General features: G+C 36.9%; 1 protein-coding gene across 3 annotated transcripts in view; it reads left to right on the top strand.

Moving 5' to 3' along the window:
* The window catches only part of NEDD4 (NEDD4 E3 ubiquitin protein ligase), a 166,619-nt gene that overhangs the window by 97,012 nt on the left and 43,277 nt on the right, over positions 1 to 26,330 (top strand). For 2 of the 3 annotated variants that reach the window (XM_005559626.5, XM_005559623.5), the window contains 3 exons: positions 21,074 to 21,124; positions 22,600 to 22,661; positions 25,379 to 25,481. In XM_005559626.5, coding sequence (XP_005559683.3) covers positions 21,074 to 21,124; positions 22,600 to 22,661; positions 25,379 to 25,481 — 216 coding nt within the window. The remainder of the gene's footprint in view (positions 1 to 21,073; positions 21,125 to 22,599; positions 22,662 to 25,378; positions 25,482 to 26,330) is intronic. The other variant, XM_005559624.5, reaches the window with a different exon arrangement.

The following is a 26,330-nucleotide window of genomic DNA, read 5'->3' as shown; positions in this document are numbered from 1 at the left end:
GAAACTGATTTAGAAAGTGGTTTCTCCTGACTTCCACCTCGCCCCAATCTATGAGGTAAAAGTCCCTTTTAAAGATGTGAGGGTTTCTAAGGGCTGTAGAATTTCAAGTAGTGTGAAGCTATTATCAAAGAACGAAGTACAGGTGTCTCTTGGTATTTGCAGGGGGATTGGTTCCAGGACCCCAGACACCAAAATGAGCAGATACTCAAGTTCCTTGAATAAAATGGTATAAAATTTGCATGAAACTTACACACATCCTCCCATACACTTTGTCATCTCTAGATTACTTATAATGCCTAATACAATGTAAATGCTATGTAAATACTTGTGCTGCATTGTTTTTTACTTTTTTTTTTATTGTTTTTTTTCCTTTTCAAATATTTTTGATCCCGGATTGATTGACTCCACAGATACAGAGAGCTGACTATACAGTTTGTGTCTTATAGTCAGGTCTACCAGATAGGCTAGAGGCCGAGCAAATCATAAGCTTAAGACATGGAATGCTTGCTTTATGCAAAGATATCCAGTTTCTAGAGCACTATGTTTTTATAGCACAGATTAAATTGTTTAACTCCATTTCCTCCTTGATATACTAAAAAGATTGACTCAGTAAATTTTGAACTTCTAGGAAAATGTTTTAAATAAGCACATTGTAGCATAAAGCACAGTCAATAAGGAAGTAGGAAAGAAGCAGCTATGCAAATGCAATTTTATTTAATAAGATTGGTTTACCTTAGAAAACAGTTAAATTCCAGTGATTTTTTTGAGCCTTTTTTCTATCTATAGTATGTAGTATGAATCCATATAGTATGGATTTTGAGAGGAAGCATGTTTATTTAAAATAATAGTTTTTATTATATTCAGCAAGCAGAAAAATATGGTTTCTTATTTGTAAAATACTATAAATGGTCCATTCATACAAGCTCTGCTTATTTTTCTGAGAGACTCGTGTGAATATCGTCTGTGTCCAAATACCCACTTTTCATGTGTTCAAATAAAAAAAATTTATTGTCTTATAAATAGAATGGAAATTTAAACTCTGCTTTAAACAAAGAGGTTCTTAGATAAATTCACTTTTAGTGTTGCAGCTTCACAGTTTTTAATTCTATTCTGATCTTTTGTGATCTCTAAAGTATTTCTTGATCTCTTAGCTTAATTTAAATAATATGATTAATAATGGCTTGAACATTTTTATGGCTATAAATTCATTCAATTTCTTTTTTTTACTGCCTGCCCCAATTGTTGTTTTTAGAATTATATGATCTGTGCAGAGGAATCATGACATTTGCACATAGAGGATTTTAATACAGCTCTGTGAAGACAGTTGTTATTAGCAATGATTAAGATATTAATACAAATGTAAGCCTCTTGATCTTGAATCTTTGATCTTGATCTTATCTTTGATGAAAGGTAGTTTAAACTTATATGTGCTTCTTGGCTCACTCAGAAAAGTATTTCCTTCTGTAGCATCCAATTAATCACTAAGATCTGTTTCTATTTCAGGTTAATTTACTGTAGTCTTTATTGTTACACAAAATAAAAACTATCTTAGGTATATATGCAAAATGATAAATACCAGCTTATCAGTTGAGGCATTGTTTGTGATAGCAAAAGATTTGAAACCATTTAGATTGTCTGTCTAAATTTAGATTGACAATCTAATGGTCTGTCAATAGGGAACTAGTTAAGTAAATTTTGATGTACCATGTAATGACATACCATACAACCACAAAAAAGGTAAAGCTTCTCTATATATATTGATATGTGAACAAAGTATGGGAGATAATGTTGAAGGGGGAAAGCAAGATGCATAACACTGTGTCAGAGAAAACTCTAAAGGGATGGATACTCAGGCACGAAAATAAAACAGCTATCACCTTTTGTAAGGACAGAGGGTAGAAATGGATAGCTGGAGGGTAGAAACTCTCATTTTCTTTTTGATTTTGTACTTGGTATATGTGTTACTTAGATTTTAAAATTTTTTAAAAATGTTCTTGAAAGAAAAGTGCTGATAGCTAAGTCTGAAAACTGAAAAACCATAAACTGTACTATACCAAATGTTCAGGTCTAAAATTTATTTTTACTATTTAAAAAGCATGATTGAAACAAAAGGTTTGATATTACAGCAGAAAACCTTGGCTATCTTGTTGGCCTCTGGCTGTGAAGAAATTATTCTTACTATAATCCTTTGCTTTATACAGTAGATTTGCCCTGGAAAATTATTTATAATTCATATTTATTTATTTATTTATTATGATGATTTTTTTTGAGATGGAGTTTTGCTCTTTTGCCTAGGCTGGAGTGAAGTGGTACGATCTCAGCTCACTGCAGCCTCTGCCCCGCCCGGTTCAAGTGATTGTCCTGCCTCTGCTTCACGAGTAGCTGGGGTTATAGGTGCCCACCAAACACGCCTGGCAAATTTTTGTATTTTTATTAGGGACGGGTTTTGGCCGTTTTGGCCAGGCTGGTCTCGAACTCCTGACCTCACATGATCCAACCGCCTCGGCCTCCCAAAGTGCTAGGATTACAGGCATAAGCCACCGTGTCCAGCCTATAATTCGTATTTAATAGAAACCCTTTTTAAAGCAAAGTATTCTTCAAAGTTGCGACACTTTAAATTCACTGTTTTTTATATTCTGATTTTTTATTACATTGGATTCTCTTAAAGCATAACATTTAGCCACTATTCATTCTTATTAAAGTTAACAACATTTGTCCTCCTAAAATTAGAGCATCTTTAGTTCTAATTAAAGTTTTTACAAAAACAGCAATTTGGATTTTTTCTTTTTATGTTCTAAAAATTGTTTTAAGAAACTGAAATTCATGTCATTATAATATTAGAAAAGGTATTATTTACTGACTACACCATGCCCATTCCAGATGGTCCTGTTTAAAATCACCTGGTGTTCCAAATTGTTTTCCAGATTTTCAGGCATTCTTACGTTACTTGTATTGTACCAAAAGCAAATTTGTTTTATGAAGTAGTCTGCATGCAGTTCAAATATAGGAAATAACTCTTGCAAAGAAATGCTTGATATTCAGAATTTGGAACAATTGGTTGGCTAGGGAAATATTAATGAACATCACAGACTGACTTGCCTTCATAGGAATGAATTTAATACTGTTACTTTTCCTTTGTAAATGGAAAAAGAACCTCTAATTGTCCTGTATTTATAGCAACCATATGTCCCAGACTTTCCAGGATAGTTCCCAGTTTCAGATTCTCCATCTCCTTCTGAGACTATGCATACTGACTTTTAGTTTGGAAAATTTTTTCATTTTTCAAACATTGGAAATACAGCTATTTGAGATCATTTCATTTTATGTAGAAGTGAAGAAACTCATTTCAGATCACTGGCTTTAAATAAGACACTATTGCAAGAAATATTTAAAATGTAGGTACTTGAGACAAGAAAATTCTCACTATGTGGGATTTTTGTTCTTTTGTTCCTAGAGACAACCAATGAACAAGGAATATAGCGCAATAAAAACAGGTGATTTTTTTTTAGGGAGATGGTATGGGATGAGTTTTCTTTCTGTCCCTCAGTGACCAGGCACTGCTTCTCCATAGAGATGAAAGCTGTAGGGAAGATTATAAGAGATTTTAGGAAATAAGCACAACAAATACATGAAAAGATGCTCAACCTCATTGGCTGTCAGGGAAACGCAAAAAACCACGACGACATACTACTTCACACGCTCTAAGAAGGGTATTGTCATAAAGAGAGGTCATTGTTGATAAGAAAGGGGAGGAACTGAAATCTTCTTACAGTGCTGATAGAAATGTGAAATGATGCAGCACCTTTGGAAAACAGTCTGGCAGACTTTTAGCAGATTCTGTTCCTGAGTATATACCCAAGAGAAATGAAAACATATGTTCGTACAAAAGCTTTTACTCAAATGTTCGTAGCAGCCTTATTTATAATAGCCAAACAGTTGAAACAACCCAAATGTCAATCAACTGAAAATGGATAAATAAAATGTGGCATGTCCATATAATGTAATATTCAGCAATAAAAAAGGAATGCTACAGTGTGGATGAATCTTGGAAACATGCTAAGTAAAAGAAGTCAGTCATAAAGGACCACGTGTTATATAATTCCACTTATATGAAATATCCAGAATAGGCAAATCCGTAAAGACAGAAAGTGGTTGGTGGTTGCCTAGGACTGAAGGAGGAGGGGTGGGGAAATGGGGAGTGAATGCTGATTGGTAAGGGTTTCTTTTTTGAGGTAATGAAAATGTTCTAAAATTGGTTGTCTAAAGGTTGCACAACTCGTGAAAATACTAAAAAACATTGAATTGTACACTCTAAGTGGGTTAATTGTATGGTATATGAATTCTATCTTAATAAAGCTTTTTATTTTTAATTTTTATGAGTACATAGTAGGTATATATATTTATGGGGTACATGAGATATTTTGGAGCAGGCATACAATGCATAATAATTGCTTCAGAGTAAATGGGGTATCCATCCCCTCAAGCATTTATCCTTTCTGTTACAAACAGTACAATTACGCTCTTTCAGTTATTTTTAAATGTACGATTAGTCTGGGTGTGGTGGTTCATGCCTGTAATCCTAGCACTTTGGGAGGCTGATCTGGGTAGATTGGCTGAGCTCAGGAGTTTGAGACCAGTCTGGGCAACACAGTGAAACCCCATTTCTACTAAAAAATACAAGAAATTAGCTGGGCGTGGTGGCACATGCCTGTAATTCCAGCTACTCAGGAGGCTGAGGCACAAGAATTGCTTGAACCTAGAAGGTGGAAGTTGCGGTGAGCCGAGATCACATCACTGCACTCCAGCCTCAGTGTCTCCAAAAAAACCCACTAAATTAAATTATTTTTTACTATAGTTACCCTATTGTGCTATCAAACACTAGATCTTATTTACTCTTTTTTTGTACTCATTACTCATCTTTACTTCCCCCTAATCCACTACTATTGCTAGCCTCTGGTAACCGTCATTCTACTATCTCAGTTCAATTGTTTTAATTTTTAGCTCCCACAAATAAGTGAGAACATGTGAAGTTTGTCTTTCCGTGCCTGGCTTATTTCACTTAACATAATGACCTTCAGTTTCATCCATGTTGTTGCAAATGACCAGATCTCATTCCTTTTATGGCTGAATAGTACTCCATTGTGTATATGTACCATATTTTCTATGTACGTCTGTTGATGGACACTTTGGTTGCTTCCAAATCTTGGCTATTGTAAGTATCTCTTCAGCACTGAAGTGCACATGTCCCTTCAATACACTGATTTCCTTTCTTTTGGACATATATGTAGTAGTGAGATTGCTGGATTATATGGTCATTCTATTTTCTTCCAGTTAATGGGCTGTCTCCCCACTTTCTTGATGGTTTATTGTGGGCTGTGCAGAAGCTTTTTACCTTGATGTGATCCCATTTATCCATTTTGATTTGGTTGCCTGTGCTTATGGAGTATTACTGAAGAAATCTTTGCCCACTCCAATGTCTGCAGAGTTTCTTCAAAGTTTTCTTTTATTACTTTCATAGTTCAAGATCTTAGATTTAAGTCTTTAATCCATTTTTATTTGATTTTTGTTTAAGGTAAGAAATAGGAGTCTAGTTCGATTCTTTTGCATGTGGATATCCAGTTTTCCCAGCACCAGTTATTGAAGAGACTGTCCTTTGCCCAGTGTATGTTCTCGGCACCTTTACCCAATATGAATTCACTGTAGATGTATGGATTTGTTTCTAGGTTCTCTGTTCTGTTCCATTGGTCTTTGTGTCTGTTTTTATGCCAGTATCATGCCGTTTTGGTTACAATAGCTTCGCAGTATAATTTGATGTCAGGTAATGTGATTTCTCCAGTTTTTTCTTTTTGCTTAGGATGCCTCTGGCTATTCTGGGTATTTTGTGGTTCCGTATAAATTTCGGGATTATGTTTTCTATTTCTGTGAAGAATGTCATTGGTATTTTGATAGGGATTGCATCAAATCTGTAGATTGCTTTGGGTAGTATGGGCATTTTAACAATATTGATTCTTCTGATCCATGAACATGAAATATCTTTCCATTTTTTGTGTCCTCTTCGATTTCTTTCATCAGTGTTTGATAGAGATATTTCACATCTTTGGTTAATCCTAGGTAATTTATTTGTAGTTATTGTAAATGGCATTGCCTTCGTGATTTCTTTTACAAATTGTTTATTGTTGGCATATAGAAATGCTACTGATATTTGTATGTTAATTATGTATCATGCAACTTTACTGAATGTATGAGTTCTAATGGTTTTTTGGTGCAGTCTTTAGGTTTTTCCAAATATAAGATCATATCATCTACAAAAAAGGATAATATGACTTCTTCCTTTCCAATTTGAATGCCCCTTATTTCTTTCTCTTGCCTGATTGCTCTAGCTAGGACTTCCCTTACTACATTGAATAACAGTGGTGAAAGTGGCATTCCTGTCATGTTCCAGATGTTAGAGGAAAGGCTTTTAGCTTTTCCCCATTCAGTATAATATTCGCTATGGGTCTGTCATATATGGCTTTTGTTATGTTGAGCTATATTTCTTCAATACCATTTTTTGTAGGGTTTTATCATGAAATGATGTTGAAATTTATCAAATACTTTTTCAGCATCAATTGAAATGATCATTCTGTTTATAATCAATACTTCATTCTGTTGATATGATATATCACATTGATTAATTTGCGTATCTTGAACCATCCTTGCATCCCTGTAATGAATCCCCCTTGGTCATGATGAATGATCTTTTTAATAGGTTGTTGAATTTGGTTTGCTCGTATTTTGTTGAGGATTTTTGTATCAATGCTTATCAGAGATTTGGCCCTGTAGTTTTCTTTTTTGGATGTGTGTTTGTTTGGTTTTGGTCTCAGGGTAATACCGCCTTCATATGATGAGTTTGAAAGTATTCCCTCCTCCTCCTGAGTAGGATTGGTATTTCTTCTTTAAATAGTTGGTAAAATTCATCAGTGAAGCCATTGGATGTTGGGCTTTTCCTTGCTGATAGACATTTTATTACTGCTTCAATCTCGTTACTTGTTATTGGTCTGTTCCTGTTTTGGATTTCTTCATGGTTCAATCTTAATAGGTTGTATGTGTCTAGAAATGTATCTACTTCTAGATTTTCCAATTTATTGCATATACTTGCTCATAATCTCTAATGATCCTTTGATTTCTGTGATATCAGTTGTAATGTCTCCATTTTCATCTCTGATTTTATTTATTTGGGTTTTCTCTCTTTTTTTCTTAGTCTAGCTAAAGGTTTGTTAATTTTGTTTATCTTTTTTTAAAAACCAACTTTTTATTTTGTTGGTCTTTTGTGTTGTTCATTTCAATTTCCTTTATTTTTGCTCTGATCTTTATTATATCTTTTCATCTAATTTTGGGTTTGGTTTGCTCTTGCTTTTCTAGTTCTTTAAGATGCGCCTTTTAAGCTGTTTATTTCAAGTTTTTTTCTTTTTTGATGTAGGCACTGTTAGCTATAAACTTTCTCCTGAGTACTGCTTTTGCTGTATCCCAGAGACTTTGGTATGTTATACTTCCATTATTTGTTTGAAGAAAATTTTCAGTATCCTTCTTAATTTCTTCATTAACGCACTGGTCATTCATTCAGGAGCGTACTATTTAATTTCCGTGTTTTCGTATCATTTCCAAAATTTCTTTTGTTATTTATTTCTAGTTTTATTTCTTTGTGGTCAGAGACGATACTTGATATTATTTCAAATTTTTTTTTTTTTTTTCTGAGATTGAGTCTTGCTCTGTTGACCAGGCTGGAGTGCAGTGGCGTGACCTTGGCTCACTGCAATCTCTGCCTCCTGGATTCAAGGAATTCTCCTGCCTTAGCCTCCCTAGGTGGGACTACAGACCAGCATGCCCTGCTAATTTTTTGTATTTTTAGTAGAGACAGGGTTTCACCATGTTAGCCAGGATGGTCTCGATCTCCTGACCTCGTGACCCGCCCGTCTCAGCCTCCCGAAGTGCTGGAATTATACGTGTGAGCATCCATGCCTGGCCCATTTCAATTTTTTAAATGTTTTAAGGCTTATTTTGTGGCCTAATATATGGCTTATCCTTGAGACAGATCCGTGCACAGAGAATAATGTGTAATTGGAAGCAGTTGAATGAAGTGTTCTATAAATATTTATTAGATCCATTTGGTCTGTAGTGCAGATTAAGTCAGATGTTTCTTTGTTGATTTTCTGTCCAGATATCTGTCCAATGCTGAAAGTGTGATGTTGAATTGTCAAGCTATTGTTGTATTGGGTTCTGTCTCTCTCTTTATCACTAATAATATTTGCTTTTTATATCTGATTGCTCCAGTGTGAGATACATATAGACTTATAATTGTTATATCCTGTTATTGAATTGACCCATTTATTATTATATAATGAATGACCTTCTTTGTCTTTTTTTATAGCTTTTGTCTTGAAGTCTGTTTTATCTGATACAGCTACTCATGCCTTTTTTTGATTTCCATTTTAATGAAATATCTTTTTCCATCCCTTTGTTTTTAGTCTTTATGTCTTTATAGGTGAAATGTGTTTCTTGTAGGCAGCAGATTGTTGGGTCTTGTTTTTGTTTTCTTTTTTTTTAAATCTATTCAGCCACTGTATGTCTTTTGATTGGAGAGTTTAGTCTGTTTATATTCAGTGTTATTATTGTTCAGTAAAGACTTACTCCTGCCATTTTGTTATTTGTTTTCTGGTTGTTTTATAGTTTTATCTTCCTTCTTTTCTTCCTTCCTGTCTTGCTTTTAGTGAAGGTGATTTTATCTGATGGTATGTTTTAATTTCTTTCTTTTAATTTTTTGTGTATCCTTTGTATGTCTTTTTATTTGAGGTTCCCAAGAGGCTTGCAAATATTTTCTAAGTTATTATTTTAAACTGATGACAACTTAACATTGATTGCACAAAGTAACAAGCCAAGAAAAAACCAATAAAACCTCTTTGTCCCCTTGCTTTTTTTTTTTTTTTTTTTTGCTATTTTTATTTATATCTTATTGTACTATGTCTTAAAAAGTTGCCATAGTTACTATTTTTGATCAGTTCATCTTTTAGTCTTTCTACTTAACATGTGAGCAGTTAACACACCACAATTACAGGATTATCATAATCTGTGCTTTTCTGTGTTCTTAATGTTACCAGTGAAATTTGTAGCTTCAGATGATTTCCTATTGCTCATTAATATCCTTTTCTTTCAGATTGAAAAACTGCCTTTAGCATTTCTTGTAGGACAAGTCTGGTATTGATGAAATCCCTCAGCTTTTGTTTGTCTGTGAAAGTCTTTTTTTCTCCTTCATGTTTGAAGGACATTTTCACCAGATATACTATTGTAGGGTAAAACTTCTTTTGCTTCAGCACTTCTAAAATGTCATGCCACTATCTCCTAGGTAATAAGGTTTCCACTGAAAAGTCTGCTGCCTGATGCATTAGAACTCCACTGTGTATTACTTGTTTCTTTTGCTGCTTTTAGGATCCGTTCTTACCCCTGACCTGTGGGAGTTCGGTTAATAAATATCTTGAGGAGTCTTATGCAGGTCATACCCGCTTGGTGTTCTATAACCTTCTTGTACTTGAATATTGATCTCTTTCTCTAGATTTGGACAGTTCTCTGTTATTATCCCTTTGAGTGAACTTTCTACTTCAATCTCTGTCTCTACTTCTTTAAAGGACAATACCTTTTCGATTTGCCCGTTCGAGGGTATTTTCTAGATCTTGTAGGTGTGCTTCATTGTTTTTTATTGTTTTTCTTTTGTCTCCTCTTACTGTGTATTTTCAAATAGCCTGTCTTAAAATTCACTCTTCTTTCTTCTGCCTGATAAATTCTGATATTAACAGACTCTGATGCATTACTCAATATTTTAGTTCCTTTTTTCAGCTCCAGAATTTCTTCTTGATTCTTTTTAATTATTTCAGTCTCTTTTGTTAAATTTATCTGATAGGGTTCTGAATTCTTTTTCTGTATATCTTGAATTTCATTGAGTTTCCTCAAAACAGCTATGTTGAATTCTCTGTCTAAAAGGTCACATGTATCTCTCTTTCTGGGATGGGTCCCTGGTGCTTTATTTAGCATATTCTGTGAGGTCATATTTTCCTGGATGGTCTTGATGCTTGTGGATGGTTGCCAATGTCTGGACATTGAAAAGTTAGGTATTTATTATAGTCTTCACAGTCTATGCTTATTTTTACCCATCCTTCTTGGGAAGGCTTTCCAGGTATTCAAAGGGACTTGGGTGTTGTGATCTAAGTTTTGGTCGCTGCAGCCATATGTGTGTTAGGGAACATTCCAAGCCCAGTAGTGCTGTGACTCTTGCACTTATAGAAGTACCACCTTGGGACCAGGCATGGTGGCTCATGCCTATAATCCCAGCACTTTGGGAGGCCAAGGTGGGCGGATCACTTGAGGTCAGGAGTTCAAGACCAGCCTGGCCAACATGGTGAAACCCAGTCTCTACTAAAAATACAAACATTAGCCAGACATGGTGGTAGGTGCCTGTAATCCCAGCTACTTGGGAGGCTGAGACAGGAGAATTGCTTGAATCCAGAAAGTGGAGATTGCAGTGAGCCAAGATCATGCCACTGCACACCAGCCTGGGCAACAGGGCGAGACTCTGTCTCAAAAAAAAAAAAAAAAAAAGAAGAAGTATCACCTTGGTGGTCTTGGATAACATCTGGAAGAATTCTTTGGATTACCACCAGACAGAGACTCTTGTTCTTCTCCCTTACTTTCTCCCAAAGTCTCTCTCTGTGTGTGTGTGTCTCTCTCTCTCTGTCTGTCTGTCTGTCTCTCTCTCTCTCTCTCTCTCTCTGTGTGTGTGTGTGTGTGGAGCTGCCTGGAACTAGGGGAGGGGTGACACAAGCATCCCCGTGGCCACCACCACTGGGACTGCACTGGGTCAAACCTAAAGCCAGCACAGCACTGAGTCTCACCCAAGGCCTGCTGTAACCACTCGCTGGCTGCCACCTCTATTTGCTCCAAGGCCCTAGGGCTCTACAGTCAGCCAGGCTTGTGACCTTCTCTTCAGGGCAGCAAGTTACCCTGGGCCCAAAGTGCCTTCAGAGATGCCATCTAGAACTCAGGGCCTGGAGTCAGAAAGCTTAGGAATCTACCTTATACTCTATTCTGCTGCGGCTGAGTGGACACACAAATCATAAGACAGAGTCCTTCCCATTCCTCCCTTCTCCTTCCAAAGGCAGATTCTTCCCATGGCCACTCCTGCCACAAGAGTATGGGGAGTACTGCCAGACTACCTCCAGTGTTCACTCAAGGCCCCAGGGCTCTTCAGTCAGCTGGTGATGAATGCTGCCAGGCCTGGAATTCACTCTTCTGGGAAGTGGGCTCCCCTCTGTCCCAGGGAAGGTCCAGAAATGCCATCCAAGAACCAAGCCTTGGCATCAGGGACCCCAAGAGCCTGTTGGGTGCTCTACCCCACTGTGGCCAAGGTGATACCTAAACTGTAATACAAAGTCCTCTTTACTCTTCCCTCTACTCTTCTCACGCCGAAGGAGTCTCTCCTTATAGCCAACACACCTGAGAATGTGCTGGATTTCACCTGAAACCTGTATGTCTGGAGTCTCACCTAAGGCCCACGATGTATGCTATTTGGCTACTGCTGCTGATTATTCAGGGCCTAAGGCTTAGTCAGCAGGTGTCCTAGCCTACTATGGCTGAGCTGGTATCCAGGTTGTAGGACAAAGTCCTCTTTACTCTTCTCAAGCGAAAGGAAGGAGTTTCAGAGCTGCATGCTGCACTGCCTGGGGTTGGTGTAGGGGTGGCACACGCACTCCCTTGGCCGCTCCTCCTGGTGTCTCACTAGATCACCTGCCCCCCAAGTTCACTGGCTCCAAGCCCAGCACAGCACTAGGACTTACCTGGGAATTGCAGTCCTTGTGGCCTAAACTACCTTTCAAGTTTATTTAGAACCCCAGAGTGCTTTAGCCCACAGTGGTGAGGCTTGTCAGAACTCAAGCTGCCGCCACTAGGATGGACAATTCTCTGCCGGCTATGGCTGATCTAAATGCCACCTTCATGGACCATGGCTAAGTTCTGCCTGGTGTTGCTTTCCGCTGTGACGATGCAGCACTGAGTTCCAATGCGAAGTCCCACCGTCACTGAGCTCTCCCAGCCCCAAGTGCACAGATTCTCCATGCCATGCAGACACTGCCAGGGGATGGAGGGGCTGGGTGTCATCAATTGAAGACTGTCTTTCCTACCCTCTTCAGTGCCTCTTTCAGTGATGTGAAGTTCAAACTAGATACTCTGATTGCTCACCTGATTTTTGGTTCTTATGAAGGTGTTTTTGTGTCATTTTTAAATTTTGTGTTTCTGCAGGGAGGATGATCAGTGGAGGCTTCTATTTGCTTATCTTGCTCCACTTCCTACCTAAAAGCTGTTACTTTTAAAAACCAAAATTAGGGAGAGACTTCTGCACATTTGTTGGAAGATTTGGTCTTATACCTTCTGTAGCAGTGGTTCTTAATGAGGAATGATCTTGCCACCCAGGGCATATTTGGCAAAGCCAGAAAATGTTTTTGGTTGTTATAACTGGAGGGTGGGTACTACTGACACACAGTGGGTAGAGGCCAGGAATGTTGGTAAATACCCTTCAGTGCACAAGACAGCCCCCACAAAAACAAACAAACAAAATTATCTGGCTCAAATTGTCAGTAGTGCCTAAACTGAGAAACCCTGTTCTGTGCCTGTATTACTCTAGTGACAGTTGATCACAGCTATGTTTTTTAAGCACTGCAAGGTCACAAATCATCAGACATACAGATGTTCAGTGTATTCTGTTTACTCAGGACAGGGCTATCTAATAAGACTAAACCAAAAAAAAAAAAAAAAAAAAGTTTTTTTAAAAATCTGATTAGCTGAAACCTAAATTAACTAGATAATTCAGTTACTCAAAATATTTCATTCCTCAGTCATCCTGGTTGAGATTTTACTATTTTTTGTTATATTTTACTTATTTACTTAGAACTTCTTTTTTTTTTTTTTTTTTTGGAGACGGAGTCTGGCGCTGTCGCCCAGGCTGGAGTGCAGTGGCACGATCTCGGCTCACTGCAAGCTCCGCCTCCCGGGTTCACGCCATTCTCCTGCCTCAGCCTCCTGAGTAGCTGGGACTACAGGTGCCCACCACCGCGCCCGGCTAATTTTTTTTTTTTGTATTTTTAGTAGAGACGGGGTTTCACCATGGTCTTGATCTCCTGACCTTGTGATCCGCCCACCTCGGCCTCCCAAAGTGCTGGGATTACAGGCGTGAGCCACCGCGCCCGACCTACTTAGAACTTCTTAAAGATCAGACTTATGAAGTATAACATCTGCTTGTAATAAAAACAGGAATAAAGAAACATACTGGCTGGGCACAGTGGCTCACGCCTGTAATCCCAGCACTTTGGGAGGCCGAGGTGGGTAGATTACTGGAGGTCAGGGGCTCAAGACCAGCCTGGCCAACATGATAAAACCCTGTCTCTACTAAAAATACAAAATTAGGCGGGAGTGGTGGCGTGCACCTGTAATCCCAGCTACTCAGGAGGTTGAGGCAGGAGAATTGCTGGAACCCGGGAGGTGGAGGTTGCAGTAAGCCAGGATCACGCTATTGCACTCCAGCTTGGGCAAAAAGAGTAAAACTCCATCTCAAAAAAAGAAAAAAAAAAAAGGAAAAGAAAAGAAAAGAAACTTACACTTACATATAGCCTTGAAAACGTCATTAAAAGCTAACTTACTCATTTCAAAAATTATCATCAACTCATGTTCTAGTATAGGAATTCGGCATTAAACTAGGCTAATTTGTTAGGCCTCAGTCTCCAACCGTACTCCTTTTCTTGTATAAACCTGTTTGAAATGTCCACATACTGGTCCAGGAAAAGGGGAACAGGGATTTCATTATATACGCCAGTATTTTAAATATATATTAGCTGGCCAGGCGCGGTGGCTCACGCCTGTAATCCTAGCATTTTGGGAGGCCAAGGCGGGCGGATCACGAGGTCAGGAGATCGAGACCATCCTGGCGAACATGGTGAAACCCCGTCTCTACTAAAAATACAAAAAAATTAGCCGGGCGTGGTGGCAGGCACCTGTAGTCCCAGCTGCTTGGGAGACTGAGGCAGGAGAATGGCGTGAGCCCGGGAGGCGGAGGTTGCAGTGAGCTGAGATCGCGCCACTGCATTCCAGCCTGGGCGACAGAACGAGACTCTGTCTCAAAAAATATATATGTGTGTGTGTGTGTGTGTGTGTGTGTGTATGTGTATATGTATATGTGTGTGTGTACATATGTATAAGCTAACGTGTATTGAATACTTACTGTGTGCTAGGTATTATGCAAGGCACTTTGTATTCTCTTATTTAATTCTCACAAAACCCTACTAGTAGATATGATTATCCCTACTCTTCTAGGAAACATCTCTCTTGTAGCTGTCTTCCTGCTCCAGTATGCACTGGCTGCTGTCTAGGTGTTACATAACTGTTACTCAGAGGCTTCTTTTCCCTGTCTTTCTGAGATTCCTCTTTGCTTCTCTCCTATTTTGAATCCCCTGCATCTTCCATATCATGGCACACTCCCTCATTTTGGTGAAGTATATCCTCCATTACCTCCCTGAAAATACCAATAACTGAGAATGTCTTTATTCTATCACCATAATTGAAAAAGATAGTTTTTCTGAATGTGGATTTCTACTTAAGAAATATCTGTGTTTCATTATTTTGGAGGAATTACTCTCTTATCTTTCAGGTTTGTGTATTATCTACTTTGTTACTCTCCAAGCTTTTAGAATTTCTTTATCTCTGGTGCTCTGAAATGTCACAGTGATGTGCCTTGCAGCAAGTCTTTTTCTTCTTTCATGTACTTTGCCTAATATTCAGTGGGCCTTTTTATTCTTTTTTTTTTTTTTTTTTTTTCTGGAGACAGGTCTTGCTCTGTCGCCCAGACTAGATTGCAATGGTGTGATCTCGGCTCACTGCAACCTCCGCCTCCTGGGTTCAAGCAGTTCTCCTGCCTCAGCCTCCTGAGTAGCTGGGATTACAGGCACATACCACCACGCCTTGCTAATTTTTGTATTTTTAGTAGAGATGGGTTTTCACCATGTTGGTCAGGCTGGTCTCAAACTCCTGACCTCATGATCTGCCCACCTCAGCCTCCCAAAGTGCTGGGATTACAGGCAAGAGCCACCGTTCCCCGCCGGCCCTTTTTAGTTTTAATATTCTCTTCCTTGAGTTCAAGCAAAGTTACTTAAAATGCTTTTTTAATAATGTCCTCCCTTTCCTCTTTTCTTTCTGGAATGTCTATTATTTCAGTGTTGACTTTTGAATTTTCTCCTGTAATTTCCTTATTTGAAGAATCCTATAGTCTATTGTCTTTTAGTTCTACTTTCTGAGAATTTTTTAAACTCTATCTTCTAACTCTATCTTGAAGTTTTTATTTGAGTTATATTTTGTATTTCTACGAGATATTTCTTGTCCTCTGGGTTTTTTGTTTGTTTGTTTGTTTGTTTTTGCAGCCTTCTGTCTTGTTTGACAGATGGTTTATCTCCTCTTATCTCGGAATATTACAGTTTTTCTGAGGTATTTTTCTTGGAATTTGACTTAATTCTTATTCATCAGACTTATTCATCAGACTCCCATCTCTCATTTAGGTCTGTGTGTTTCGTGTTATAAACTTTCCCCAAATATTTAGTAGTCCTTAACTGTCCATAATGTGTAAGATTCCAGTATTTATTGGAAGGATTTTGTTCATGGGCATCTATTGACTAGTAGACTCCACTTTGGGGTGAGCAGAGAGAATTAGTCATTTTGTTGGAAGACTTCCAGGATTTAATATCTATAAGTCTGTCTCATTGGGTTACTTAGTTGTTCCAGAGAGGAATTTTCTTTCCTGGCAGGTGTATGTTTGTCTGCCAGTATTTTAGAAGCCAAGTGAAACAGAGGAGTTGGAGAGGTACTTACTGTTCGGTATTAGGACTTTCACTTACTCTCTCACTTCTCTCTCTGCTGTCATCTACTCTTCCAGTCTCCCTTTTATATTTCTTTTACAGTTCATGTAAATTAAATAGGACAGCATGTACTCTTTGGTATCTTTTTATAATTAAACTCTTCTGGCCAGGTGTCGTGGCTCACACCTATAATCCCAGCACTTCTGGGAGGCCAAGGTGGGTGGATCACCTGGGGTCAGGAGTTCGAGACCAGCTTGGCCAACATAGTAAAACCTGTCTTTACTAATAATACAAAAAATTAGCTGGATGTGGTGGCACACACCTGTAATCTCAGCTGCTCGGGAGGTTGAGGCAGGAGAATCACTTGAACTAGGGAGGCAGAGGTTGCAGTGAGCAAAGAACGCGCCTTTACACTCCAGCCTGGGCAACAAGAGCAAAACTCCATCTCAAGAAAACAAAACAAGCAAACAGAAAAACACTTTTCTTTGAGATTTATCTGTGTTATTTTGTATATCCATTCATTTCATTCCATTGCTGAGTAATTCTACTAATTGCATATACCACAGTTTCATCTTTCAAAGGACATTTGAGTTATTTCCAGTTTAGGCTATTATGAATGAAATTCTGTGAACATTCTTGAGTAGTATTTTAGAGGATATTTGTTTTTATTCTCTTAAGAAAATACAAGGAGTAGAATTTCTTAGTCATATACTGGTATATGTTTAACTTTATAAGAGAGTAATATTTACCATTTATTTATCTTCTTGTTTGAAATATCTGTTCAGGTCTTATGCCCATTTTAATTGGATAGTTTTTCTGTTTATTATTGATTCATATTATTGACTTATAGTAATATTTTATAAATTGATCTCTTTATTATTGTAAAATGTTTCTTTTTATTTGTGGCAATACTCCTCATCATGAAGTCTAATTTCTGATATTATTATAGCCACTTATACTTACTGTATACCTGATTATTTTTTCCATACCTTTATTTTCAATTTATCTGTGTATTTGCATTTAAAGTTCATCTCTTGAGCCTAACAGTGACAAGCACCTTGAACCCAGATCTTTATATCTAAATCTGATTATCCAGTAAAATTTATCAGAGTTCTCTGGAGAAGTGGCTGATTGTAGAGCAGGGATAAGAAAAGTATATGCTGAACCTGAAACATTTTGTGGTGCCAAAAAGTAAGGAAATACACAAAAAAATTGAGAAGATGTCAGAAGTGTACAAAAACTAACCTGACGTGACTCTCAGTGACCATATCTGGGACAATTTGAGTAAAAAAAAATTGACAATAATGGATTATATCTTATAAGATAATAAAAAATAAATATCAATGAGCCTATGATAATATAAATTAATGGCTGAATGTATAAATGGGAGGAAGGGAAAAATTCTTTATTTCAGCAGAATTATAATTAATTAATATAAAATAGAAATAGTAGAAATAGAAAGTCAACATTTGGCAAGCACCACAGTAATAATTGTTGCAGGCAAGAATCATCAATGGATGCTAAAGTTTGTGAGAAAAAGTATGATGAGAAATAGGTTATTTACGTATCCTCAAAGGCTTTTCCTACAAGATACTGTTAATTACAAAGGGGAAGATATTGAGAACCATGGAAGACAGCACCTTAACCAAATGATTGAAGTGTTAATATCATTGCAATACAACAAATCAGTATCATGTGCCTCCTGATATGATGTGCTGAGAAGGGCACAAGCATCACCTTTATGCTATTCTTGCAAAAAATACATAATCTAAAGTCAACCATGAAGAAATCTTAGAAGGATGTTCTATAACTAGTCAGTACTGCTCAAAAATGTCAAGATTTTAAAAGACAAAGAAAGACTAAGGTACTTTCAGATTAAAAGAAGAGAAGCTAAGGAGACAGGACTACCAAATGCAATATGTGAATCTGAATTGGACCCTGGACTAAAATTAGGCAGACAACTGGTGAATTTTGAATCAAGTCTGTAGAGCAGTTAATAGTATTTCTGGTTTTGATCATTATAATATAGTTATTTAAGATGTTAACATTTGGGGGATCTGGGTGAAAAGTATATGAGGATTCTCTCACAGTATTTTTGCAATTTTTTTAAATCTGAAATTATTTTAAAATGGGAAGTTGACTGGACACAGTGACTGACACGTGTAACCCCAGCACTTTGAAACACCAAGGCAGGAGACTCACTTGAGCCAGGATTTGAGACCATCCTGCGTAAGATGGCAAGACCCCATCTCTTCATAAAAAAAAAAAAAAAGCAAAAAAGTGAAAAAAAGAAAAATATTTAATAAAGTATTTTTAAATAATAATGATAGATGTCTTTTATAGGCAACATATGATTAGGTTTTGCATTTTTATTCAGCTTGACAATCTGTGTCTTTCATTGGACTGTTTGTCATAATTTATATGGCTGGATTTAGCTCTCAGAATGTGCAGTTTATTTTTGTTCATCTCATCTGTTTCTTTGTTTCTCTTTTTCTGCCTTATTTTGAGTTAGTCAAATATTTGCAATATTCCATTTTAACTCTTCTCTGTGCTTTTTAGCTCTGCAGTCAATTAATGATTAACATATCAATCATACCACTTTATATAAAATGTAAATCTTGCAACAATATAGATTTGATTATTCCACCTATCTTGTGCGCAATGCTGTCATTTGTATTACATCTACATGTATTTTAAACAAAGATTGAGAAGGTACCTTAAAAAAAAAAAACCTTACCCACATGTTTACCATTTTCCGGTACTCTTTACTACTCTCTTTAGATCTGAACTTCTATCTGGTGCCACTTATCCTCAGCCTGAAGAACTTCCTGTAGCATATTCTGTAGTGCCAACAATTTGTCTGCTGGTGACAAATTATCTCAACTTTATCCAATAGTATCTTGATTTTGCTTCCCTTTTTGATGGATAGTTTTTGCTAGATATAGAATTCTTGGTACATTTTCCATTTCAGCACTTATAGATATCATTCAGTTGTCTTCTGGCTTCCATTATTTTTGATGAGAAGTCAACCATTATCTGTATTCTTATTCTCCTGTGTGTAATGTATTGTTTTTATTAGGCTGCTTTCAAGATTTTGTTTATCTTTTTTGTTTTCAGCATTTAACAATGATGTGCCTACCCATTTTTCTTTATGTTGATCCTGCTTCAGTTCACTGACTTTATTGACTGTCTCAGCTTGTGTTTTTCTAAATGTGTGAATATTTTGGCTGTTTTTTCCCCCAAATATTTTTCTGCCCTATTACCCATCCCCTTTTATGGAACTCCAGTCACACATATGTCAGAATGCTTGAAATTTTTCTGCAAGTTCCCTTTATTTTTCATATTAGATAAATTCTGTCTCTGTATCTTCAAGTTCATGATACTTTTCTCCAGTCATCTTCCATCATCTTTTAAACCCATCTAGTGAATTTTTTTATTTCATGTATTTTATTTTTCAGTTCTAAAATACATTTGGCCAGGCATGGTGGTTAACACCTGTAATCCCAGCACTTTGGGAGGCTGAGGCAGGCGGATCACCTGAGGTCAGGAGTTTGAGACCAGACTGGTCAACATGGTGAAACTCTGTCTCTACTGAAAATACAAAAATCTGCCAGGCATGGTGGTGCATGGTACATGCCTGTAATCTCAGCTACTTGGGTGGCTGAGACAAGAGAATCACTTGAACCCAGGAGGTGGAGGTTGCAGTTAACCGTGATTGCACCACGGCACTCCAGCCTGGGGGACAGAGCAAGACTCTGTCTCGAAAATAAAATGAAATAAAATAAAATAAAATAAAAATGTGCATTTGATTCATTTTTAGTTTCCCTTTTACTGCTGAGATTCCCCATCTTTTCATTCATTATGACCTTATTTTTCTTTTAAGTCCTTTGAACATCTTTATAATAGCTGCTTTATTTTTCCTGTCTGCTTATTCCATGATCTGCGTCATCTTGTGACTGATTTCTGTTAATTACTTTTTCTCTTGATACTGGGTCATATTTTTTTTATTTTTTGCATGTCTAGTAATTTTTTTATTGTAGGCTGGACAGTGAATATAGTAACAAACAGACAGTGAATTTTACTATATTTGCCTGAGGTGTGTTGATTTTTTTCTCTTCTCTTCTCTTCTCTTCTCTTCTCTTTTCTTTCTTTTTCCTGAGATGGTGTCTTGCTCTGTCACCCAAGCTGGAGTTCAGTGGCACGGTCCCGGCTCACTACAACATCTGCCTCCTGGGTTTAAGCCATTCTCCTGCCTCAGCCTTTCAAGTAGCTGGGATTACAGGCATGTGCCACCACACCTGGCTAATTTTTGTATTTTTCGTAGAGATGAGGTTTCTTCACCATGTGGGCCAGGCTGGTCTCTAGAACTCCTGACCTCAGGTGATCTGCCCACCTCGGTCTCCAAAAGTGCTGGGATTACAGGTGTGAGCCACCGTGCCCGGTGTTGATTTTTGTTCCAGCAAGTTAACATAGCTGAATTCCAAATTCTGCTTCCCTTTTGGTGATCAACTGAAATCAATGCTGAGCCCTCTCAATCTTCCAGCTGTTGACTTTCACCTGTTCAGTTCAGGGTAAAACTAGGGATGTGGGTAAGGGTTTATATATAGATTTGGAAGAACTCTGGTGGCTTCTTTTTTTCTGGGATTTTTCTCCTCTTTTTCTAGATATGCTGTCAACCCCAAACTAGGCCTTCTGACTCCTCAAGCCAGTAATAGTGCAGATTTCAGCTTAAGTTCTAGGCTTGTCTGCATTATGTGGACTGTGGAATACTACTAGAGGAAAAGCCATGTAACTGTGGAATACTACTAGAGGAAAAGCCATGTAAATACTGAATCCTACCTCGTGTAGTTCCTTCTTTCAAGGATTGACATCTCTCCAGTTTCTGCTTGTTTTGGGTTATTCTGTTGTACTTTCAAATAGCTCTTTTAGTATTTTGTCACAGAATATAATGGTTATCTGCAGAAGGATTAATCTAATGTATGCTACTCTGCCATTACCAGAAGTTGTAACACATTGCTTTTTATTTTCCATTGATGTTGCATAGGATTGAATTTAAAAAATTCTACATTTTCTGTGAATGGTGGCACTGTCTCATCAAAATCTTCTAAAGGAATTGAGCATCTTACTAATCGTATTTTTTCTTGTTTCTCTTATAGACAAGAGATGATTTCCTAGGTCAAGTGGATGTTCCACTTTATCCATTACCGGTTGGTATAGGTGCCCATGATTTTCCTTTTGTGTTTATGTTTTTAATTTAATAAATACATATATACAATATAGGTAATGTAAATAATTGATTTATCACATGTATACTACTTTTATTTATTAAACATACTGTTTTCTAAAAACTCATTTCAGTTTTCCGTTTCCATTTTCTCTTTAAGATTTCCATACATGAACCCCAGTGAGAAATAGAGAATTTCTGATGTTTGTTGGCATTGTGAAAACATTGTGTAAAAAAGATTAGTTGAAAATATTCTGCTGAATAACTAGAATGAGGAGTGCCTAAGCTCTCAGAAGAAAACTAAGGTAGTTTATGACAATAGAAACATAAAACACTGAGAATCGGGACTAAGAATATAGCAAGGAGGAAAACAGATTCAGGAAACATTGTGAAACAGAACATTATTGAATCACATGTCTGACATGGAGGCTTAAGAAAATAAGAAGTAAAGATAATGCAAGTTGAACTTGGAAGATAAGAGTGGCATCTCATATAGAAAAGTGAGGAAGAAAACCCATTTTGTTTTGAAATGCAAAAAATTTACTGTTGGACAGAGTTTTGATAGGAAACAAAGAAAATGAAAGTTTAAAGTAGACTACTGACAGAGAGATAAAAATCAGTTATGTAGGGAAAAGGGACTAGAAAGATTAAGTGTTATCACTGTCCAGGCAACAGCAGAATCTCTGAAAATAATGGATTTTCCTGATAAAACAGATAACAACGGAGGGCCAGCCATTGACTCTCAGTCAACATGAGTGGATCAGAAAAGAAAGAGAAGACAGACAAGGGGAAACAGGAAAAGAACCAAGTAAAATAATGTCATGAGAATTTAAGAAAAGAGTTTCAAGGCAGACTGGGTAGTTAACAATACAAAACATCAGAGAAGAATAATAAAAACTAACAGCTGCTGAATTTTAAAGAAAGAGAAAAAATACTTCTTTTTCAGTCTTTTGAGTTATATTAATTAGCTCTCTACAGTCTTTCCAGAGCATAATCTTTTTTTTTTTTTTTTTTTTAAAACAGGGTGCAGGACCATAAGCTTTCAGTAATATATTTAATCTAGTCTTACTTTCCAGGCTATTGACTTTTTTGGTCTCCTAGAATTATCTCCGTGCTTTAACCAAGCCAGCCTGCAGACATGTGCATAGTCCATACTGTTTTGGGATGTCAACGTAGTAACTACTCTATATTGTTTTTCTGCTTATTGTCTTCTGCCCTCCCTTTGGCTCCACAACCCGCCTGCTCAGCTAGTTTTCATATGAGTTGTGATGCCGGCTGCAATTCCTCTTGGGCAGGAAAGCGAAAGCGCTGTCAAGTTAGCATTTAATAAACTAAAGCTACTTTTTTTTCTCACTTCCAACTTAAATTATGCCTTAGGTGATAGTTCATGAGTATTCTTGAAAAGTACATGCTTTTGGTGTTATAGATATATTTTGAAAACCCACTATTTTATTCTAGACAGAAAATCCAAGATTGGAGAGACCATATACATTTAAGGATTTTGTTCTTCACCCAAGAAGGTCAGTAAGTATAAAATAATAGCATATTAAATTTTTTATCTCTTCTTTACACCTTACAGTAGCCTCATTAGAAATTCAGGATTTAAACCTCTGTAAATAAGCTACTTCTAAATATTATTATTATTTTTAAAACTTCATTGCTATTTCTGATTAAAAGTACTATATGCACATTGCAAAACACTCTGAAAATACAGAAAGTGATCACACCCCTTTGGGAAAGATTTGTCCTTCTAATACTTATCAGACCAGAAGGCTAAAATTTTTCAATATTTTATATTTATTTTTTGTCTTAAAGTTTATGTCATATTGTCATACTGTGCTTTAAAAAATCACAAACATGAATTCATCTAAAACCATTATCCAACTCGACGTGCACAAAGCCAATTTCAGAAAAACCTAACTATATTTTGTATACTTTAAAAAGTATTTCAGAAGACTCAAATATTTAGAGAAAATAACATAAGACTGGAATTTAAAACCCAAATAGCATGCTTATAATTCCATTTTTCCAGAGTTACTTGATGTTTGTCAAAAAATTTTAAATTTAAGCTGTAACCAGAACTCCTTTTGATCTTCTATACCACATTGACAAGTAAAATCTAGTCAAAACATGTGTGTGGATTTACTCTCAAAAAGGTCAGACTAAAGCAGAGAAAGGACCTCTGTGAAAGCAACAGTATTTGTCTTGTTTCTTAAACTATAAAATGCATTTGAAAAGGTACTATTGGAACTTAGTAAAATTTTTCACTTAAAGTGATGTTTTTAAGTTACTGTTTGTAATATAAATATTAAAACAAAATGAAAAGGAGTGCTCACTGACTGTTAATATTTACTCTCTATAAAGGAAGTCACATTTAATTTCTGTAGATGTCTGGAATGTAAATCTTTCATCTTTTAATTTTAGACTGATGGTGACATCTGCATATCAGGAATGACTAAATTGTTTTTTCTTATTTGATTGTCCTAGCAGCCTGCTTTTCAATTTGTCACATGCTTTCCAGCTTCTTTATCTTTAAAAAATACAATTTACTTCTTCTGTCTGCAATGAATATTATTGCAAGTGTAGAAAGAACTTTATTCAGATAGAAAATATACGACTACATTCCTAAATTTGTTTGAGCCCCATTAAGTCAAAACCTTGAGGCTTCTTTTCTAATTGAGAAGACATGAAACATACAATTGTAGAGAAACTTTTCAGCAAAACATTACCTGAGCACATTTTCTGTATCCATCTTTTATAGCCACAAGTCAGAATGTTCACATCTCCTTCAGTATGGAGACACAAGCCACATTAGCAGCCTTGGAAATAAGCATCGGGGATTTCACTGACTACTCGGGAAAGGATACACTGAATGTGCCAAATTCATGAGAACTATACAGAGAAGAGCTAAAAAGATTAGGGGAGGCTTGGGAGTGGGGGTAGGTAATCTCTTGAAGACAGAATAAAAAGATTAGGACTCTTGTCTAGAAAGACAAAGGGTAATTGCTACATATCTGATATCTGTAAAAATCATCTCCAAAAAAATCTATATAGAGAGCTGAGACAAGCAAGGATTTCTTAAGTAAATCATAGGATGCTAGAATTGATGAGGGCAATAGATAGAATTAAGCCTTAAATTAGAAGCTTATGAAAGCACTGTAATCGCAGCACTTTGGGAGGCTGAGGTGGGTGGATTGCTTGAGCCCAAGAATTCCAGACCAGCCTGGGCAACATGCAAAACCCTGTCTCTACAAAAAAATACAAAAATTAACTGGGTGTGGTGACGCATGCCTGTAATCCCAGTTGTTTGGGAGGCTAAGGTGGGAAGATCACCTGAGCCTGGGAGGTCAAGGCTGCAGTGAACCATGATTGAGCCACTGCACTCCAGCCTGAGCGACAGGGGGAGATGCTGTCTAAAAAAAAAAAAAAAAGAAGCAGCAGCAGCAGCTTGTGAAAGACAGGTTTTCAAAATATTTAAAATATCACTACAGCAAGCAGCAGCCTTTAGCTTAGACAACTAATTATTCAAAGAGGTGATACAATATGAAAATAGATTAGGTAAATTAATGTGTGACAGATTCAAACAGCTGCCAAAGAGATGTAGCAGGTTTCAGACACTTATCAAGCCTTGCCCTCTACTCTTCTGTCATCCAAAAAAATATGGCCAGATTAGTATCCCTAAAGCACATCTCTGAGGATACCTTTCTCTATCCCCCAAATTCTCAGTGATTTACCAAAATATGCAAAATAAAGTCTGAAGTTGTCTGATTTTGCCTGACCTCTGGACCATCCCAACCTCCTATAGTTCCCTTAACATATCCTGTAATCCAGCCAAACTCAACTACTGCCATTTCCTTAATTGCACCCGCAGTTTCCCACCTGTTTCCTGGATCTTGCCCTTTTCTCCACTCATAATGCCTTTTCCTCTATTGCCACAGATAAGAATCCTCCCCAATCTCCTAATCCCAACCCAAAGACCAGCTTCTCTTTGACATTGTCTCTGATGGTTCACTTAACTTCCTTAGCATCATCTTTGTGGCATAACAATTATTTATATATGTTTCCCTTTTCTCCACCTTCTATTCCTTTCCCTGGATATCTTCTGCCCTGGAACTTGTTTTTGAACCTCCCTTTGTAGACCCCCTGTTACCTAGTGGGTGTTCATTAAACTCTTATGAATTGAATACTTTTCTCCCTGGTGTTAAAGTTTTATGAATATTTATTTTCTTTTCTACAGTCACAAATCAAGAGTTAAAGGTTATCTGAGACTAAAAATGACTTATTTGCCTAAAACCAGTGGCTCAGAAGATGATAATGCAGAACAGGCTGAGGAATTAGAGGTGAGATTTTATAAATATTTGGTTAAACTAAAAAAAAAAATTTAATTTCTTATTTTACTGTACTCTGAAGAACAATAACTATTGAATGAAGTTAACGTGTAAATAAAAATTATTTACTTGGACATTTATTTCACCCAAGCATTCATTAATAGTCTTTCCTCTAAGGATATTTCTGTCGAATGAATGGCCATTATTGATGGCCTTCTTAAAGGTTAAGGAGTAGAGAATAGAATATAAATCTAGTTTTTCAAAGTTTTCTAAAACTGTATATTCTCTCCATTAAAGTAAGAACACAATTTAGTATTTTGAAGTTAAATATATGGACATTTTGAGGAGACTCCACTGATTAGGAGCTCTTTTATGAAATTTAAGTCCTGTTAATGTTCTTATTATGGTGGGAGGGCTCATAGGAAAGGAGGGGAATTAGGGAGCAGGAAGAATTTAAGTGATCTAATAAAGAGCCTTCTGTATGTGCGGCAAGTAGAATTTAACAATTTTCATGGATGACAGGATGAGAGGAAAGTCCAAGTCAAGATTTGTGTAGAGTTACGTGCATCTGGAATAAGCAAGTAAGAGGCAGAAAATACGTATTTGGAATAGAATTGGATAGGGTTTGGAGACTGGAATACTAGTTGCACACTATCTAGCCAGACCTGAGTGAGTCATTGAACTTTTCTGAACCTCAGGATCTTGTTTGCAGAGTGACAGGATGGCACCAGATGACCTCGAGGGTTTCTTCCAGCAGAAAAATTTATGATTTGGAAAGGGGTCAAAAAAACACCTGCTCCTTGAGGTTCCTTTTGAAAGCACGTTATCATCAAAAAGAAGTATTTATTCAGTAGCTGTATT

Source organism: Macaca fascicularis, chromosome 7, assembly GCF_037993035.2.
Source record: "Macaca fascicularis isolate 582-1 chromosome 7, T2T-MFA8v1.1".
Classification (NCBI taxonomy): domain Eukaryota; kingdom Metazoa; phylum Chordata; class Mammalia; order Primates; family Cercopithecidae; genus Macaca; species Macaca fascicularis.
This window is presented reverse-complemented; position numbering and strand designations above follow the sequence as displayed.